This window comes from Aquarana catesbeiana, linkage group LG05 (assembly GCF_042186555.1).
Source record: "Aquarana catesbeiana isolate 2022-GZ linkage group LG05, ASM4218655v1, whole genome shotgun sequence".
Taxonomy (NCBI): Eukaryota; Metazoa; Chordata; class Amphibia; order Anura; family Ranidae; genus Aquarana; species Aquarana catesbeiana.
This window is the reverse complement of record NC_133328.1, coordinates 363,476,792-363,498,456: the sequence shown is the minus strand read 5'-3', so window position 1 is coordinate 363,498,456 and position 21,665 is coordinate 363,476,792. Positions and strand designations below refer to the sequence as shown.

The 21,665-nt window shown below is 40.9% G+C and overlaps 1 protein-coding gene across 7 annotated transcripts in view; it reads right to left on the bottom strand.

The window, feature by feature from the left end:
* The window catches only part of RELCH (RAB11 binding and LisH domain, coiled-coil and HEAT repeat containing), a 251,582-nt gene that overhangs the window by 92,048 nt on the left and 137,869 nt on the right, over nt 1–21,665 (bottom strand). For all 7 annotated transcript variants that reach the window (XR_012244472.1, XM_073630909.1, XM_073630910.1 and 4 more), the window contains 6 exons: nt 21,190–21,302; nt 16,665–16,755; nt 14,544–14,615; nt 11,288–11,428; nt 2,780–2,944; nt 1,990–2,137 (listed from right to left, as the gene is read on the bottom strand). Coding sequence is in view for 6 of the 7 variants with exons in the window: in XM_073630909.1 (XP_073487010.1) it covers nt 1,990–2,137; nt 2,780–2,944; nt 11,288–11,428; nt 14,544–14,615; nt 16,665–16,755; nt 21,190–21,302 (730 nt within the window). In the remaining variant the exon portion in view is untranslated. The remainder of the gene's footprint in view (nt 1–1,989; nt 2,138–2,779; nt 2,945–11,287; nt 11,429–14,543; nt 14,616–16,664; nt 16,756–21,189; nt 21,303–21,665) is intronic.

Here is a 21,665-nt window from a genome sequence, read left to right as displayed (position 1 = left end):
ATCTATAGCAGGGGCCTGTGTCTATGGGGTGTGATGGGCAAAATGCAGTGTGCTTTTGACATCTGTTTGAGATGATTCAGAAACCATTCAGAATTCATTGCAAGTGCGTTTACCTGTGATTTGCATTTTCTTTCCCATAGACTTGTATGGGGACGAAGCATTTCTGAAGAAAATTAAAAACTAACAACACTTGCCCTAACAGTTTTGCAGAAACGGGTTAATAACATAAAGGTTGAGATTTTTTATCCTAACCAGAGAATCTGCAGTTCCAGGTCCCATTCAGTGCTGGCCACCTGTCTAAAGTGTAGGCACCTGTCATGTGATCTGTGCTAGAGGTAAGGATCAGGGCTTATACGGGTTGTTCTTCCCTTTCAGCAGAATCTGGAGTTTCATTTTCTATGAAAAGTTGTTTTATGAAAAGTAAGTACTTTCACTATGCTTTATTTTTTCATCCCAGCTATTATTGGTATTATTACACACACACACACACACATACACACACATACACACACCAGGGGCGCATAACCTGTGACCCACAACCTTAAACCTAATATGATTAATTAATAGAAAATGTTAAAAAAAAGCCCAGAGAAGTGCATGCCCGGCTTCCCGACTCGCGATCCCAGAGCATCACAGTGCAGTGAGCTGACAGCAGCAGAGGAAGCAAGGGCCACATAAGCCAATGCTTCCTCTGTAGCGCCAGCTCCTGTCCCAGGCGGGGTGACACTAAGAGCATTCCATTTCATATCCCTAGAAGTCTGGAGAGCAATGCCAGCAGCAGCTACAAGAGGATAAAACCACATACACTGGGCATATTAGCACCTATAAAAGGGTTAACAACTAGTAAGCTGCATTTACACTGATGCGCTGCAGTTTAGACACACTGCGGGTGTAGTGCACCTGTGGCTTTCCTGCAGGTTAGCTGCACTGAGCCATATAATTCTATTATATCCTGCGGATTTGCTGCGTTTTCCCATAGACTTCTATTACATCCTGCGGGTTTGGTACACTTTCAGAAAGTGTGATACAACCGCAAGATATAATAGAAGTTTATAACAAAGCGCAGCCAACCTGCAGGTGCATTGTGCTGCACCCACAGTGTGGGTAAACCACAGTCCATCAGGGGCTCATTTTTATTTGCATTTTGGGGGTGGTACAACCCCATAGCTAAGATATGTTTTTATCACCAACCACTGGTGTAGCCTCAAGGGTGGCAATGGGGACCCCGTCCCATGCTTTAGGGGGCCCGTGCAACCACCCTGTCACATTCGGACAGGAGGGGCAGCATATACAGGAATGAATCTCCTTTATTTTTGATTACTTTTTAAAGTCCTTGTAAAAAGTAAACCAAGTCAGTGTTCACACTAGTGTCAGCTGCTCTTTTTTGTGATTTGGATTAAAAACAGTAGGTAAACATCCAACAGGGACTGGTCCCATGAAAAACGATGATCCAGATTGTTTCGATTTTTTTTATTTTGAAGAACATAATGAAGATTTAAAATTCAGAATCATTTCATTTCATTGTGGACCATGACCAGATACCAAATCACTCAAGTGGCCCGCGCTCTTCAAAATGTGACATACACACCACTATAAAGAATAAATAAAACAAAATATGAAGACCATAAGAAAGAAGCACTCTGTGGCATAGGATATTACACAGTCTCACATGTTGGGACAGCTGAGTCAGATGCAGGAAAATCACACAGCTAGCATATCTATTTTAAGGACAAGTAGACAGACTGTAATAGAAGTTGGAAAAAGCATATCAAAGTTTTTTTGTGTGTATGTGTGAATAAACCACTACTGCTTTATAACCACTAATGTATGGTATGCAACAAGAGTCAAATTGAAGACAAACGGGAATAGCTCTTTGACTGCCAACAATTGCAACATCAGTCCAATACACATACAAGCACATCTCCAGGGTACAAAGAAAGAACAAAGCTCAAAATAATGATGTAAAATGACAGCATGACCTTTTCATACCTTCTATCTGGGGTATGTCTCCCTGAAGCTTGGCTTTACTTGTAAATGGCGCATTTTGTAATACGATTGCAAAAAGGGAAGGAATAAGGGACTGCAAGGCAGATAAATACATGTGCAGTTTGTGTTCGTCCAGCCCGTGTTCTCCTTCCTGAAGTTGAGAAAAGAAGTCATATGATGGAAAAAACACAAAGAATTTGATATTTATACTCCCTAGTTACAAGCAACCTGACACTGTAACTGCTTTGAGCCAGTGCATGCACCCCTATAAGGAATCTGTATGCTGTGATTTGGGGTAGGAATTCTCTATAGGAATAATAGTGAATGCACAACTTTTTTTTTTTTTTTTTTTGCAGGTTTGCAGAAATCTCTCATTGGGGACATTTTAATTCACCTCTTGTCCACTTTCTCACAAAACTAAAAAGATATTCCACCTTCGACTTCCGTCAGTGCAATAGTTGCTCCCAAAGGAAAAATTTCCCCTCCAATCGCTTTATGTTCTGGTGGCAATGGTCATCAATACAAAAAAAAAAAAAAAAAAAAAAAAAAAAGAAAAAAAGAAAAGGAGAGGCTGAAACTTTTACTGGTGTATTTGGTTCAGTTTACTGTTGAATATGTGCTCCTAAAAGATCATGTCAGAGCACCCCAAGCAAGTTTTACTGCACATATCCAAGACACCTTAAATTATATACTAAACGCAATTTGTACAAACCACAACGTGTGGTAACCTTTATTATGTTTTGCAGTGGGAGTGTTGCTATGAACCTAGGGACTACTATAAGACTGAAATTACCCTGAGGAGTTTTTCAATCTTGCTGAGAAGAGTGGGAATAAGATGAGACTGAAGATTGCCAAGTTCCATAGTCCATGCAGCATAAGCCGGTAAGAACACCTGGTGAGTGGCACTCACCACCCTTTCTGATGGGTCACCTAAAGCTGTTAGCAGGAGCTCAAAACCCTAAATCAGTTGTAGGAAAAAAAAAAAAAAAAAACAGAAATTAGGAGTTATGTATTTAAATTTCTTTATATAACATGCATTAAGTGCTCATGTATATATGAGAGCATTTGTCCTTGCAGTGTAAACAAACTGGTGTTTTTTTTTAGTGTCCCCATGTGCTGCATCCAGCCACCCATAGACATGAATGGTTGTGGGCGACTATAGGCAGGTATTGGCTGCTATTTGCATAAAATGGCCACTTACCTGAGTACAGCCGCCCACAACCAATAATGTCAACAGGTGGCTGAAGGCAGCACCAGAGGCTCCAGGGCACCAAAATATGCCAGTTTTTTTAAGCTGTAAGGAGGAATGTGCTTGTGTGCATGAACCCTAAAGCGCTTTCCATTCAGCAGTTGCAGACTTAACAGTCTGCCTCATAAAATGCACATAGATGAGAACTATGAAACTATATTCATGAAAAATATTTTCTCAGCTCGGGTGCCCTAAATAAGAGTGTAAATGGTTTGGAATTGGTATGCTCAACCCGTGGCCTGCAGAGCCATCTGATGTGGCCTGCAGACTCAAACTTATGGCGACCCGCAAGCACAGCCTCCTTCGGATGCACACCGCTCTACTGAATGATTGTCGGTACTCCATAATCCTGGCACCTGTCATACACAAGCTGCTCTTGCAGCTGGCTCCCAGCTCTAGACAGGGAGCCTTTAGCTGAGTGGATTACATCTAATGGCATCATATAGGGGTCAGAAGGTGGATTCTTGCAATTGTGTAAAGGGCTTGGTATCATGTCGGGAGCATGAAAGTGCATTATGTGTCATTTTATCTTTGCTTAACCCGTTAGGGCTGAGTGCACGCAAATATGCGGCCTCTCGACGGCCGGGCCTTTGGTGCCGAGCGGCTGCATATTTGCGTGCAATAGTGTCAATAGATCTGTGCTATGCGCGCTTCCGGCAATATGACTGGCGGCTAACAGAAACCTCCCAATCGCTACTTGCAATAGGGTGTTTTCTAATCATGTGACCACCGTGACAGCCAATCATGGCAGTCACATGGCCAAAAACCCTGCCCCGCCTCCTGGAATTCTATAGCCAGTAAAGTGGCGGAGGAAGCTCGCGCCAAGGAGTTAATAAAGAAGTTTATTGCATTACTAGAGCATGCGCTTTCCTGGTCTGTTGTCTTTTGTTTAGATTGTCCACAGTCCCTGTTTTGACAATTAAAGAGATGGCTGCAAAACTGGTTCAGAGTTTTTTTTTGGCTGGTCACACCTGAACGCGAGAGTGGGATAATGGTAATCTGGTTGATAATAAAATGTGATTTTTGTGATTGTGATTAAATTGTTGGTAAATACCAAATAGGGATTGGTCCCACGGAAAATGATGATCCTGGTTGTGGTTTAAAATCCACATTTTGGTATTCAAAATACTGAACTCTTATTATGAACTTAAGTGGCCCATGCTCTTCAAAAGGTTGAGCACCCCTGGTTTAGAAACTCAGTTTTTTTTTACTGACATTTAAAAAGTGCAGCTCTAAAAATAAACTGTGTTGCTAGTGTAATAACAGCAAGAACAATCACTTGTGCATAAATGCAATCCTAAATATGAAACATAAAAAAAGTGCAAAATAAGTGCATGCTAAGTATTGTAATATTACAAACTGATAATAATGGCATGTACCAAAATAAAGTTCAAGTGTTAAAACAACAATACAAACGGTGACTAATTCACCGGTGAATAATAAACGAAAGGTGCAAGCAGCCACTGTATAATAAACAGTTCAAATTAAACGAGAGGAAAGTGTGGATCTATTCAATATGAGTAAAAAATAGGTCCACTTTATACAGTTCAAAAATACAAAATGCTGAAGATGGAAGTCTGTTCAGTAAAGATTGACCATCATCCACTAAAGGACTCATCCGAGACTCTGCATCCGCCACCCAGATGGGAGAGGAAATACTCTTATCAGAGAATATGGACTCTATTGCCGGCGGCAAAGAGTCAGACAAGCATGAGGATGGAACGGTAGGTTGTTGCTCTGAAGAACCATCACTGGAGATGGATTACACAGTGTTCCACAACGTCTTGACACCAAAACGAATCATGGGCTCCACCATTCATGAAAGAAAAGGCCTCCACATGGTGTAAAACCGTTTTGCATCGATTTATTAATAAAAAGTAGAACACTTACATCAATGCTGACGTACACAAGCATGGAAACAATGTGATCACATAAGGAATTCTTTACTTCTTTATATTTACATCTCTGACATCCATTATTGCTATTATCATGCTAGTTTTTAACCCTTACTTTCATTACTGAAAGATGGATGTTTTTGAATATAGAACAACGCGGGCTTTTAATACGGACAGTGTATTTTGTTACCATGAGTACTAATACCGAATTAGGTGGCGTATTCCTTAGATTGAATGGGATATAGCCTTCTTGGAGCAGTACACCAAGGAACGTATGGTCCCTAGATGTTTACGCTGGGATGTACATCCACATCCAAGGGGACTCTGATTTAGAGGCATGGTTTAGATACTTTTGGTGCTCTCACATTTTGAATGGCAATTACTCAGTCATGTAACACTGTATCTATATGACATTTTTGTCCTTTGTCCTTTCGTATGATGGCGGGTGGGAAGTGGTTAAAACGCATTTTTTTTTTTTTTTTAACACAAAGTTGTCCATTTATACAATATTTCTAACACACAGCATGTACATACCAAAAATGACACCCCAAAATAGATTCTCCTACTCCTTCTGAGTACGGCAATACCACATGTGTGAGACTTCCATAGCCTGGCCACATACAGAGGCCGAGTACAGCTGAGCATGGCTGAGCATGGCTGAGCATGGCTGAGCATCGCCGAGTTTGACTGGGTATGGCAGAGTATAGCTGGGTATCACCGAGTATTGCAGAGTATGGCTGGGTATGGCAGAGTATTGCGGGGTATTGCAGAGTATGGCAGGGTATTGCAGAGTATGACTGGGTATCACCGAGTATTGCGGGGTATTGCAGAGTATTGCGGGGTATTGCACAGTATTGTGGGGTATTGCAGAGTAGTGCAGGGTATTGCAGAGCATTGAGGGATGGCTGAGCATGGATGGATGGCAATTGTCACTGAGCAGCGCTCTGGGCACTACACATGCAGCCCACAGCCCTGCTGCCATCCGATCCCTCCCCCTCTCCGCTCACAGTGTACCGATTGGTACACAGAGTGGAGAGAGGAACCGGCGTCATGAGATGACGCCGGTTTGTTTACATGTGATCACTCCGTCATTTGACGGAGCGATCACATGGTAAACGGCCGCGATCAGCGGCCATTTACCGGGATCCGTGATGCGCCGGGACCTCTGGACCCGGATGCTCTTGGGTGCGCGCCCCAGGGGGCGCGCGAGAGCGGAATTCTGGGAGGGCGTACAGTGACGTCCTCCCAGAATTCCGCTCTTGCACGCCCCCTGGGAGTTAAAAAACCGCCCTGTAGCCATCATTTGGCTATGGGCCAGTTATTAAGTGGTTAACAAAGCAGGTATTAATTTCCTGAGCTTCTTGATCGATAAAAAATGGATCAGATTAACCACAATAGACAAAGAGATCAAAGATCTTAAAGAGAAACTTTCATCTCAAAAAGCTTCAGCGCAATATACCTCCCTTTATACTAATTTACGAAAAAAATTAGAGAAAGAGGATCGCAAACAGAGAACTAAGAAACAAAAGAAATACACTTGTGATGTGAATGATTACAAAACGAGTTCAGTCTTTAGTTGGCAGAAAAAGAGATAATATACCATTAAATATATATATAGTAGTTACATAGTAGGTGAGGTTGAAAAAAGACACAAGTCCAACCTATGTGTGTGATTATATGTCAGTATTACCTTGTATATCCCTGTATGTTGTGTTCGTTCAGGTGCTTATCTAATAGTTTCTTGAAACTATCGATGCTCCCCATTGAGACCACCGCCTGTGGAAGGGAATTGCACATCCTTGCCGCTCTTACAGTAAAGAACCCTCTACGTAGTTTAAGGTTAAACCTCTTTTCTTCTAATTTTAATGAGTGGCCACGGGTCTTGTTAAACTCCCTTCCGCAAAAAAGTTTTATCCCTATTGTAGGGTCACCAGTACGGTATTTGTAAATTGAAATTATATCCCCTCTCAGTGCTCGCAACCTTTCCTCACAACTAATATCCTCCAGACCCTTTATTAGCTTTGTTGCCCTTCTTTGTACTCGCTCCATTTCCAGTACATCCTTCCTGAGGACTGGTGCCCAGAACTGGACAGCATACTCTAAGTGAGGCCGGACCAGAGTCTTGTAGAGCGGAAGAATGATCGTTTTATCTCTGGAATTAATCCCCTTTTTAATGCATGCCAATATTCTGTTTGCTTTGTTAGCAATAGCTTGGCATTGCATCCCATTGCTGAGCCTATCATCTACTAGGACCCCCAGGTCATTTTCCATCCTAGATTCCCCCAGAGGTTCTCCCCCCAGTGTATAGATTGCATTCATATTTTTGCCACCCAAATGCATTATTTTACATTTTTCTACATTGAACCTCATTTGCCATGTAGTTGCCCACCCCATTGATTTGTTCAGATCTTTTTGCAAGGTTTCTACATCCTGCGGAGAAGTTATTGCCCTGCTTAGCTTAGTATCGTCCGCAAATACAGAGATTGAACCATTTACCCCATCCTCCAGGTCGTTTATGAACAAATTAAACAGGATTGATCCCAGCACAGAACCCTGGGGGACCCCATTACCCACTCCTGACCATTTCGAGTACTCCCCATTTATCACCACCCTCTGAACTCACCCTTGAAGCCAGTTTTCAATCCATGTACTCACCCTATGGTCCATGCCAACAGACCTTATTTTGTACAGTAAACGTTTATGGGGGACTGTGTCAAATGCTTTTGCAAAATCCAGATACACCACGTCTACAGGCCTTCCTTTGTCTAGATGGCAACTCACCTCCTCATAGAAGGTTAATAGATTGGTTTGGCAAGAAAGATTCTTCATGAATCCATGCTGATTACTGCTAATGATACCGTTCTCATTACTAAAATCTTGTATAAAGTCCCTTAGCATCCCCTCCAAGAGTTTACATACTATTGATGTTAGGCTAACTGGTCTGTAATTCCCAGGGATGTATTTTGGGCCCTTTTTAAATATTGGTGCTACATTGGCTTTTCTCCAATCAGCTGGTACCATTCCAGTCAGTAGACTGTCAGTAAAAATTAGGAACAATGGTCCGGCAATTACTTGACTGCGTTCCCTAAGTACTCCCAGGTGCAAGCCATCTGATCCCGGTGATTTATTAATGTTAAGTTTCCCAAGTCTAGTTTTAATTCTGTCATGAGGATAAACACTGCAGTTTTGGTTACTGAAGCCCTCCGATTCCCTCGTAAAGACTGAGGAGAAGAATAAATTCAATACCTTCACCATCTCCCCATCCTTTGTAACCAGATGTCCTTCCTCATTCTTTAAGGGGCCAATATGATCTGTCCTCCCTTTTTTACTGTTTACATACATACAACAATTCCCATGAATCCATACATATAAACAAACCCCCATCGTCCATTATTCTTTATATGTAAGTACTTAGGACGGGCTTAATTGCCTTTTCCTGTTACCTCCAGTGCTTCACTAGATTGAATATTTTTATTTCTTTAGATATTTGGGAGCATCCGTCCCTAATGAGCATGTAAACATGAAACGCGTCGGACAATCTAGGATGCCAGCACACATCACCACCAGCAACCAACCAAGTTCACCATTCCCAAAGCAATTGTGTTTTTACCTATTTTTACCATGCCACTTCAATGCATTGTGCCGCCTCCAAAATGTGCTTATATATATTTGGATTCATGGGAATTGCTCATTGATTTTCATTATTGTCATGTATGTGTAAGTTGACATCATTTTGCATCCTTGATGTACCATGTTAGATGTATGCACTACCATATTGTCATGAGTTTCCAAGTTGATATGATTATATGTCTCTTATGTTCATGCTATATTTGTACTTATGTGCAATCCTATGACCCATATATTCATACACTTTCCATGTTAATAAACATGTGATGCTCTCTAACACCTCTCCACCATGTCTTGAACCTCATTTAAAGTCCCAAAGCCCCCTTTTCTCGATTGTTTTGTATTAGGGATGGAGGCACACTTCATGTGCGCCTCATTTAAAGTCCCACCTGTGTTGTCACACAGTTTCCCCCCCTCTTTTTACTTTAAACCTACGGACCGGAATGGCTATATACTGGTCGACAGCTGTCATCACAGTGCATGGTTAACGTCAGTCCCCCAGAGTCAACTACTACCACTATGACACAATTGCACCAATCTATCTGACTTTAAGTACCAATCTCAGGTCTTGAAGCACAGTTTAGAGAAAAGTTATAATGCCGATGAGATTGATATAGAAATACACAAGGTGTCTCTAGCAGACAGAAACACACTATTGATGGATAATCCTAAACAGATTAAAGAGAAGTTTAAATGGTCATTTTTCACGTCATTCTCTACTCAACATAGACAGGATAAAGATATCCTCAACAGACATTGGAAAGTCCTTAAGAATGATAGGTTGTTAGGTCCTGTCCTTCCTGACCGTGCAGGAGTGATTTATAGAGGTGCACTGCCAATAGGTGGGAAGATTGCCCCCAATTTCATTGATCCCCCAATAGTAACTTCATTTTTCCATGATTTGAAGGGCTATTATCCCTGTCGCAGGTGCAACATGTGTCACCACAACACTTGCGGTAGGAGAAAATCTGATATGTTTGAGTCCACCATTACGAATCGCAGGTATCAGATAAAACATTTCACAACTTGTGCCGCTTGACATATCGTCTATTTGTTCACTTACCCAAAATATGTGGAGCGTACTATACGTCCGTTTTCTGTGAGGGTGAATGAACATAGCTAACATTAAGAAAAGCCGGACCAATCCTAGTGTCCCTAAACATTACCTTCGCTATCACAATAAGTACTCGTCTGGCACACAGTTTCTGATTATTGACAAGTTCATACCCCATTGGAGGGGTGATTCTAATACTAGAGGAGTATCACGTTTAAAAACATTTTGGATATATGAGCTGAAATCTTAATAGCCATGTTGATTGGGACATTAATGCCTTTATTAATAGAGCTTAAATTGGACTTTTGTCCCTTTAGTTATACATTTAGGGTGTTCATATGCTCAATATTTTTTATCCTTCTTATTTTTAATAAAAAAAAGAGAGGTATTTTCCAATTTTTATTTATTCTTTTTGGAATTTCATACATGTTTAATATTGACAGTATTTTATGCAGGGTATGGTTTTAATTTCACCAGTAATTGTGGACAAACCCACATTATCGGTGATGGTTTTTAATATGATTTATTTGTTGCAATTTTTTTTTCGTTTCTATGTTGGTATTTTTATTGTTTACATGCATTGTCTGGCTTTGATCAGGCACATGCGTGGCTCCCTGCACGCGGGTCCATAGCCTCGATTGGGTAACTGCATAGATCACGTTAGTTTTTCACGTTGACACTTGCAGCAGCTGTAGTAGGCAATTATAATACTGCATTCTTCTATACCTAGCCGTGTTATCGCGAGATCGCGGCTGACTGTCATTTACTTTGGTCATATCGAGGCTTGGACTGCACAATTGACACCATTTTACTAGTGTCTCCCCGCGTGTTGGTATTCGGATCGAGGCATGGAACGCACGGCAGTTGCCATGATGGAAGTGGTCCAATGCCGGGAACGGGCTGACACTGGTTATTATAGGGCAATTGATATTTTTCTATATATATGCGCAATACATGGGGGCTGACTCATACTCCAGATCATGTCCTTGTGGACGAAACGCGTCGGTTCGCATTGAGCCAGTTCCATGATTCCTTACGTGATCACATTGTTTCCGTACTTGTATATGTCAGCATTGATGTAAGTGTTCTACTTTTTATTAATAAATAGATGCAAAACGGTTTTACACCATGTGGAGGCCTTCTCTCAATAGTGATGAAGCCCACGATTCGTTCTGGTGCTTCGGCAGTGCTGTCCATTAATTTCAATGGGCAGCGGCGGTGGAGGAGCAGTGTATATACACTGCTCCTCCACCGCCCCTGCCCACTGAAACCTGTTCTGATGTCAGACATCAAAAGACAGATTACTTTTGATATTCAACATCACTTTGGAAAGATTTCTTCTTACAATCTGTTGTTTTTTCAGGACAGGGACACAGACAGCATAAAGGGCCAAAATAAGAACACACACTTCCCACTCTCTAACCAACATAAAAAATAGGTCTTGGGTTGTGTATGGAATAGTCACAGTAATCTCACCTGTTGATATTTGTCAGGATCATCAATGTACCCCATAATAATGCCGAGGCTTTTGATCACAGCTTCTCTCACCATATCCGCTTTGTCTTCCATTAACATTTGTTGTAACATGGCCAGCACAAGAGAGCTCCTGATTTCTTTCTGAAAGCAAATAAGTAAACTCACATTTAGGAGACAATGCATCTGTGCCCTTTACTCGCATAACTAAAACAAATAGTAAAAAAAAGCTGACAAACACTACTACACAGCAGGGTTCCATATACAAAACATACTGCTTTCATGTACAAACAAGTCAAAAAATTATATTTCTTAGTCCTGTTCTTTTCCTCAGTTTATGCTTAAAGTGATTGTAAAGGCTCTTTTTAATTTTTTTAAAATAACAAACCTATCATCCTTGCCTCCACTGTGCAGCTCGTTTTGCACAGAGTGGCCCTGAACATCCTCTTCTGGGGTCCCCCGGAGGCTCTCACGGCTCCTCCCCGCATCAGATAACCCCCTAGGAGAAGCGCTCTCGGGGGGGGGGGTGTGTTACCTTGCGGGCGCGCTCCCGAGTCCAGCATTTGCGTCCATAGACACAAATGTCGGACTCGGCCCCACCCCCCGGGGGCCTGCGTCCTTAGATTTGATTGACAGCAGCGGGAGCCAATGGCTGCGCTGCTATCAATCTATCCAATCAAGAGCCGAGAACCCCGGGCAGAGGAAGGCGTGTGAAATTCCAAAGGATGCATTAAGGTGAAAAAAACACGAGGGTTTACAACCCCTTTAAGGCTGCTTTCACACTGAGGCTTTTTCAGGTGCTTTAGCGCACCTGTAAAGCACCTGAAAACTGCCTCACCTGCAGCCCCAGTGCAAAAGCCCGAGTGCTTTCACACTGGAGCAGTGCGCTTGCAGGACAAGAAAAAAAGTCCTGCAAGCAGCATCTTTGAGGCGGTGTGGGAGCAGTTTGGCTAAGCTTTCACCGACACCACCACACATGAAGAGCCAGGGGAGTACTCACATCCTCCTCTGAATAAAACTCTTACCAGAAAATATAAGGTAATAAACAGGTAAATGGCACTTGTTAGCATACGTTCTATATCCAGGGAAAATGGATATAGAACGTGTGCTAACAAGTGCCGATGTCTGGCTGATACAACTTCTTTAGGTGATGCAATGCTTATTGTTTGTTTTATTGATGCAAGTGCAATTCCTAAAAGGGGGAGCTTTTTATATGAGGAAATAAACAATTTTATACAGGATTACACTATGGAATGTGTTTTTGTCTTCCTCAAATGATTGGATACGAATATCTTTGTATGTGATCGAGTCCCTTTAATAAAGCTGGTCCAGGGAAATCGGATAAAGAACATGTGCTAAGAAGTGCCATTTACTTGCTTATTACCTTATATTTTCTAGTAAGAGTTTTATGCAGAGAGGGATGTGAGTACTCCCCTGGCTCTTCACGTGCGGTGGTGTCGGTGAAAGCTTAGCCATCTTCTACTTATAGAAATCCAACTCTGGACTATCCTATGGACTATTTACCATCTTAATTATGGACTTTTTCACCTATGCACTTTGTTGACTTTATGTATCGCATTATCATATGTGTTTGATATATATGGTTATATAGATTACACCATCCAGGTATCTTTAAAAAGCGCTGCCTATATTTGTGTGTGTGTTCAATGGGGCACTATTCCTCCCACTAAAAATACTGGATGTACCTTCAGCACACGGCTATATCCTTTCTAGCAAACTTTGCAATTAAAAAAAAGGGATATTTCGTTCACACATATTTTAATACATGCTTAAGGTGGCCAAATGAATCCCTCTTTAGCCAATCCTACTCCAAAGTTTGCTAGAAAGGGTGCAGAGGGTTCATCCAGTATTTTTAATGTTAATGTGGTCACACTCCTTTAGCACCTGGTAGAATATATGCATGTACAAGCTATTGGGATCTGAGCACAAGTATATCTTGTATCTGTTGTATTGCAGGTCAGTGGCCAGACCTAAACCTTGGTAGTTTGCTAGAAAGGGTATAGCAGGGTGTATAGGGATCATCCAGTATTTTTAGTGTTAACATGTGGTCACATCTCTTTAGCACCTGGTAGATTATTTGTATGTACAAGCTATTGGGATCTGAGCACAAAAAGAAGGGGAAAGATCTGAGCACAGATATAACTTATTCCTCCCACTGACACAAACAATGGGACATTATGCCTCCTACTGGTACCAATGATGGGGCACTATTCTTCCCACTGACACAGAAGACGGGGCACTATTCCTCCCACTGACACCAACGATGGGACATTATGCCTCCTACTGGTACCAATGATGGGGCACTATTCTTCCCACTGACACAGAAGACGGGGTACTATTCCTCCCACTGACACCAACGATGGGACATTATGCCTCCCACTGATACCAATGATGGGTCACTATTCCTCCCACTGACACCAATGATGGGACACGATTCCTCCCACTGACACCAAGGAAGAGTCACTATTCCTCCCACTGACACCAACGATGGGACATTATGCCTTCCACTGATACCAAAGATGGGGCACTATTCCTCCCACTGACACCAACGATAGGTCACTATTCCTCCCACTGACAACAATGATGGGTCACTATTCCTCCCACTGACAGCAATGATGGGTCACTATTCCTCCCACTGACAGAAATGATGGGTCACTATTCCTCCCACTGACAGAAATGATGGGTCACTATTCCTCCCACTGACAGCAATGATGGGCCACTATTCCTCCCACTGACACCAATGATGGGTCACTATTCCTCCCACTGACACCAATGATGGGTCACTATTCCTCCCACTGACAGCAATGATGGGTCACTATTTCTCCCACTTTCAGCAATGATGGTACACCATTCTTCCCACTGATGGTAATGATGGGGCACTAATAATTCCCCTAATACCAATAATAGGACATTGTTTACTACCACTGGCCATGGTCAGGCTGGCCTTCCTAAAAAGACTGAAGGACAGCAAACTGGTGCTTTGTTTAGAAAGTTTGGAGATCTGTTCTAGAACATCACAAGTTTTCTAAAGCTAAACACAGCAGAAGGCACTTGATTTTGGACTCTCTCTTAACTAAACAGCTGTGAGGAGCTGTACAGAGCAGACAGAGGAAGGGGAGTCATAAATTTGCCACAAGAGTGTCTCTCATATAAACGTGACCTACTTTTCTTTTTAAAATGAACGCCTTGAAATAGGCAAATAAAATAAATGTTTGTGCATTATTGCATATTTACTCACAGGAAGATATGGTGCTAAATCTCCACATGACTCTGCCACAAGAAGCCTTCTTTCTGGGTATTTGTGATTGATCTGAAAGACATCACGCATTAGTGCTCATGTAGTTAACGAAGTACAACTAGAGGAAAAACTTTTTTGTTTTGGACACAATGCAGATGGATTAGAAGCCCTGTCAGTTTATATTGCCGTCTGTGCCCCCATTAGGGAGATGTACCCCCTCTATTTGTCCTGTTTACCATTATGAAATTTTGGGTTGTCCCCAGAAACGTAATAGAGGGGAAATATTCACATGGGGATACTAGTTCTAGCAACCCGAGGGGTCCCCAAGGGATTCCATTTTTTTACAGGAACTTTCTCTCACTTCCTGTTTTGGCTATGAGACAGGAAGCAGAGGTAAATCTCCCCAATGGGACACAGACAGCAAAAACTTAAACTTAGAGGTTATAACCCTCCCTTACTCTGTCCAAAATGAAAAAAAAGTGTTTGCCTATAGTTCCACTTTAAAGCAAAAACAAATCAAAAATTAAAAAGCTAAATTAGAAGGTGAGAAAAATATAAAACATGTGTTCGAACAAAGGCCAAAAGACAGACAGAAGAAGTGGCTTGCTTTCACCAAGGACTAGATAAAAAAAAGAGCATATAGAATGAGGAAGTGCAAAATCTTTGCCAAGTATCAACACAGATTTAATCTCGGGCACAAGAAAGGAACTGGGTTCCTTCCCATAACAGCATACGACGATAAAGGCCTGCTACAAAATGAAACAGATTTCCAACTACCCAAGGCTTAAATGGAATGTATTTTAAACCCTCAATTGCAATTTAGTTTTCATCCTATAGTGCCAAGCACTAAGCAGTAAGATTCAAAGCTTCAAGCTAGACATTGAATGTTTCAAATAGGTTTACTGTGTAGCTGCTAACCATAACAGATGTTGCAAACCAGTGAGTCCTATAAGGTTTCAAAATCCCAGAGCCCACTTGTTTAAAATAAATATTTTAAAAAGTTAGATATATTTTGGGTACCGAAGATCTTTGGATGTTTACCTAACCATGAATTAACATTTTGGGTAATGTATGCAAAGCAACACACGCTTTGATATGAAAATATGTATGCATTTTGTATTTAGACGATAGTAGAGATCACAGGGCTATAGCTTATTATTGTTGGTCGACCACTTTTAGGGCTAAACTATATGCACGGTTTTAATTTCTACAATTTACCTACCTGCTGACAGTCATCTGAATAAGCTGGGACTAAGAAGGAATCGCTAGCTGTAGTAAAATGATCACTAAAAACAAATAGAACTGGTTCATTATGGAGTAAGCTACATGGGTAACATGTAGTAGCAATCATTCCTACATGATTATATAATGTGGCATTTACAATTTGACAAATTTACTTCATAGGAAAAATATAAAATTTCTCCTGTATAAATATAGCTTGTTCAGATGAGTGCCAGAAAGTGGTTAAAATCACCCACATAGCTCTATCCCAACATATAAATCCATGGCTGTTTGACAGATTTACAGGATATGAAGTGAAGGAGTGAAGACAAGGGGTAGGTAATACTTGGGTGTATACTAAGCCTAATAAACTATGGAAGTAGTAAAGAGTGTAAGTATGCTTTTCCTGCATCCTCCTATCTTCTGCACCTAAAATATGATGGTTTGAATAGTCTTTTGCAGACTCTTTGTGGTAACCTAGACAATTTTAATGCTTGGTATGTTTACTATCTGACAAAAGTGCACCATGCACTATTTTAATCCCTGAAAGCATATGAACATGGCTGAACAACCAATGAATTACAGAACTGTGTGTGATGTGGAGTAATAAAACAGGGAGAAAGCCTATGCCAAAATTATCAATACCTATACAAAACATGGTTCTTCAAACAAGATTAAAGTAAATTACTTTGTTCCTGCCAAATTCTCAACAATATCATGATAGAAAACCTGCCAAGTAAACTTGGCAATTACTGGCACTGAATGTTTATGTCGTCTTAGAAGGAACCAGATAGGACATGAAAAATATAAACAGCAAAATATGAAAACATGAAACTAAAGTAGGTTGAATACACAGGAGTTGATGTTTGGGGTTCAATAAACGGCAACTGGAAATCCAACCTGTTCCCAACACTGTGGTAAAAGCTCTGCTTCAACTCGCGTTGGTCCAACGTGTCTGGCAAATGCCACACATCCAGTTAAAATCATCTGTCTATATGGGAGAAAAACAAATTCTTTATTAATAAAAACAACCTCATAAAAACAAAAATAAATAGCAGTCTCTCTCTATATATCTCTATCTATCGAGAGATTGTATTATCTATCTATCTATCTATCTATCTCTCTATCTCTATTATATAAATTTGCATGCAATGCAAATCAGGTGGGGGAAGAAAAAAAATAGGAAGGGGCCTGCATAATTATATAAATTTGCATGCAATGCAAATCAGGTGGGGGGAAGAAAAAAATAGGAAGGGGGCTGCATAATTTTGCTGTGGATGCAATGTGATTTGAGCCATACAAAATGTATGGCTCAAATTGCACCACACAGACATCACATGATGTGCACAGGAATGCGGTGTGATGCCTGTGCGAATCACATGCGCTGTTCCGCACGCACTAGTGTGTACCCAGGCTTTATTGAAGCAAAAATGGGTCATCTTGTTGTAATTGAATTGTATTGAATTTTTGGTTCACCTATAGAATAGTTTTTATTAGTGCATTAAAAAAGGGACACAGAGCGTCTTCATGTCCAAATGAATATGGTTATGCTGCCACCTTCAGGCAGTCGCTGGCAAAAAAAACAAAACAAAAAAACAGCCCCCTCCCCAGTTTAACCCCTCATTATTAGGCAAGGCTTCTGTTCTTGTAGTAATCCATGAACCATAAAAAGGAAGAGGAGTGGGATCTCTGTGCCCCGTGAAGAACTCCAAGAAAAGAATATTACAAGTAAACAAAAAATCCCATTTTCTCGATTGTACATCATGAGCCATAGAGCATCTTCATATCCATAATAATATGGATGTCCCAAAGCACTGAATGTGAGGAGGGAAAAAAAAGCCAACAGGCAGCAAACAGCTAATCCAGAATAGGTTAAAACCCCATGCAAAATGCGCTGACCAAAAATAGCATAATCAGCAATTAACATTATGAACTGAAGAGCAGGCAGCAGCATTACAAATGCCTAGGAGGGACAGACACTACTAAAATGAGCCATCACTGAAAAAGGGGAAACTTTTTCTTTTAAACCATACATTTAAGAAATAAGCTGATGGATCCATCGAGATATAAAAGATTTGGAAGCTGCATGACCCTTCTTTGGGCCCTCAGGAAATACAAATAAGGAATGCGACTGCTGAATAGCAGCAGTTCACTTCAGGTACCACCTAACAAAAACACAAAGACCTTGTTGAGATGAGAAAAAAAAACACCTTAGGCAAAAAGGATGTCTGAGGCAGCAAAACCACCTTGTCATAGTGAAGCAGCTACACCACAGGAAAGAGAAGCCAATTTCGAACCAAAGTAATGACAAAAACACAAAAAAACTTTCAAGTCAGAAGAACTAATGGAATATCCTGAATGGGTTCAAATGCAGATTTCTACTAAACAAAAAGTACAGAGTGGAGGTCCCACAAAGTCAACAGTGTCTTGACTGGCAATCAGTCTCTGAAAAGGGATCACCTAGGCCAATATTGGACCCTTGATTTTATTTAAGGTCAATACCTGATCCACTCCAGCTTGGAGGAAGGCCAAAACACAGTGCCTTGAAAAAGTAATCATACCCCTTGAAATTTTCCACATTTTGTCATATTACAACCAAAAAATTTAAATGTATTTTATTTATATTTTACGTGATAGACCTACGCACAGTGGCACATAATTGTGAAGTGGAAGGAAAATGATAAATGGTTTTCAATTTTTTTTTACAAATAAATATGTGAAAAAAGTGTGGCATGCATTTGTATTCAGCCCCTTTTACTCTGATACCCCTAATTAAAATCTAATGGAACCAATTGAATTCAGAAGTCACCTAATTAGTAAATAGAGTCCACCTGTGTGTAATTTAATCTCAGTATAAATACAGCTGTTCTGTGAGGCTCTCGGAGGTTTGCTAAAGAACCTTTGTGAACAAACAGCATCATGAAGGCCAAGAAACACACCAGACAGGTCAGGGTGAAAAGTTGGAGAAGTTTAAAGCAGGGTTAAACTATATATCCCAAGCTTTGAACGTCTCACAGAGTACTGTTCAATCCATCACCCAAAAATGGAAAGAGTATGGCACAACTGCTAACCTACCAAGACATGGCCGTCCGCTTAAACTGACAGGCCGGGCAAGGAGAGCATTAATCAGATAAGCAGCCAAGAGGCCCATGGTAACTCTAGAGGAGCTGCAGAGATCCACAGCTCAGGTGGGAGTATCTGTCCACAGGTCAACTATTAGTCGTGCACTCCACAAATCTGGCCTTTATGGAAGAGTGGCAAGAAGAAAGCCATTGTTGAAAGAAAGCCATAAGAAGTCCCATTTGCAGTTTGTGGGAAGCCATGTGGCGTAAAACTAACACTGCACATCACCCTGAACACACCATCCCCATCGTGAAACATGGTGGTGGCAGCATCAAGTTGTGGGGATGCTTTTCTTCAGCAGGGACAGGGAAGGTGGTCATAGTTGATGGGAAGATGGATGGAGCCAAATACAGGGCAATCTTAGAAGAAAACATGTTAGAGTCTGCAAAAGACTTGAGACTGGGGCGGAGGTTCACCTTCCAGCAGGACAACTGCCCTTAACATACAGCCAGAGCTACAATGGAATGGTTTAGATTAAAGCATATTCATGTGTTAGAATAGCCCAGTCAAAGTTCAGACCTAAATCCAATTGAGAATCTGTGCAAGACTTGAAAATTGCTGTTCACAGACGCTCTCCATCCAATATGACAGAGCTTGAGCTATTTTGCAAAGAAAAATGGGCCAAAAATCGTATTCTCTACATGTGCAAAGCTGGTAGAGACATCCCCAAAAAGACTTGCAGCTGTAATTGCAGCGAAAGGTGGTTCTACAAAGTATTGACTCAGGGGGGCTGAATACAAAAGCACGCCACACTTTTCACATATTTGTAAAAAATTTTGAAAACCATTTATCTTTTTCTTTCACTTCACAATTATGTGCCACTTTGTGTTGGTCTATCACATAAAATCCCAATAAAACACATTTACGTGTTTCGTGGTTACATGACAAAATTTGGAAAATTCCAAGGGGTATGAATACTTTTTCAAGGCAGTGTACTTGCAAGGGTGAAAACCCTGAGCCTCACACTAGGAAAAATAAGATTTCCAAGCCCTGTTGCAAGTCTTCTTGGATGTTGCTTTCCCAGCCTTCAGAAGGGTAGAAATGATTGCATCAGAGAAACCCTTGTCCCTTAGGACCCTGGCTTCAACAACCATGCCATTAAAGCCAGTGAATGTAACGAAAGGTAGAAGAGTGGACATTGCAACAGTAGGTCGGGTCAGTATAGAAGAGTCCAGGGTTTGTCCATCAACATGTTCACAATGTTGGAGTACCAAGTTCTCCTGGGCAAGGTTCAGGCAATCACGGGAATTCCTTTCACTGGAATCCTTCAAAGCAGATGAGATAGGAGCAGCAACGACGGAAAGGCATAGGTTAGGGAGAACTGGCCTCGGTATGTCACCAGAGCATCCACTGCGAATACTTAAGGATATCTGGTCCTGGAGACAAACCTACCACCCAGTTTTGCACTGAACCTGGATGTAGGAAGATCCACATCCAAAGTTCTTCCCCTAGGAAGGGTTTGGAATGAAACTGGGTAAAAGGTATCACCTCGAAGGAGCCTACTATCTTTTTCAGAACTCTCACACAAAAGCTAATCAAGAGATTGGAGTTATTTTTCCACCTGGTGGGAAGGGGTCACCAGCCAGGGCACGAAAATCAGTGTAGGGGCTACTGACACAGGCAAAAGGTTGACCACCCTTACAGGTATGAAGAAAATAAGAAACTTTATTAAAGATAAAAATCCATCAAGTGATGCGTTATGACATCCAAACACATCAACAGCAGACTTGGCAAAAATAACAAAAAAAAAAAAAAAAAAAAAAAAAAAAAAGTGTGTATACCCGTGAGTGCGGTTTCCTCAACCGACAGTGTAGGGGCTACCCCAGGGCACTCACCATTTGCTACAGGACCCCCTGAGGGGGTACAATCTTAATCCACTATGGCTTTGCCAAAAAGGGCCTTCAGAGACTCTACACCTCTGCTAGGATCATTATGCATATAAAGATACAATGTGTGCCGTGATGTACGACCAAAAAAAAAAAAAAAACAATAATTTTCCTCAACATTTAGTTTCAATATCACTGATCTATTTATAGCAGACAGAACAAGGATTTAAACTTTTGAAGTGGTGTTTTTATTGATGCAACGTATGAAAGATATTTTCTAAAAACGCCTGGCATGCAAGTTATAAGAGCGCACTGCCCTTTCCACATATAAGCAGTTAAAACAGGTTGAGGTTAAATGTTTTTGGACAAAAAATGTATTACATAATTGTACAAGATAAAATGCACTGTTATCCCACACAAACTAATGTTTGGAGAACATTTGTCATGTAAAAGAATTATCTAAAAGAACCACATACCGTTGCTCATCATCTGGGCGCTTTATTAAATTAAAGAGTATATGCAGGAGTTGGTCTCTTTCTTTAGGCTCTGGATGGAGGCAGGCAGTGCACAGTATAAGCGGTATCAGTTCCTGTACATCAAAGCAGAAGTAAAACCATGATGATAATATTCAGGGATATGTAAAACACAAAAGAATTAAATGTATCATGTGCATTGAAAAGGGATAGGGAAACCATCACTACTCTTCTTCTTTCATATTACCACAATTTTATTTTTCATATACATGTTCTTTTCCCTTTTCAAGTATTTTGCAAAATATTATTGGGTTGCATGAAAGTTTATGTAATAAAGTACAAAATATGATCATCTAAAAGGATGGTTAGCTTTACAAAGATATACCTAAAAATGTTCATTCATGGATAGAAATTTAAAATTAGAACAAATACAGAACTGCCTATAATAAAGTGAGCAGCACACAACAGAAACATTGATC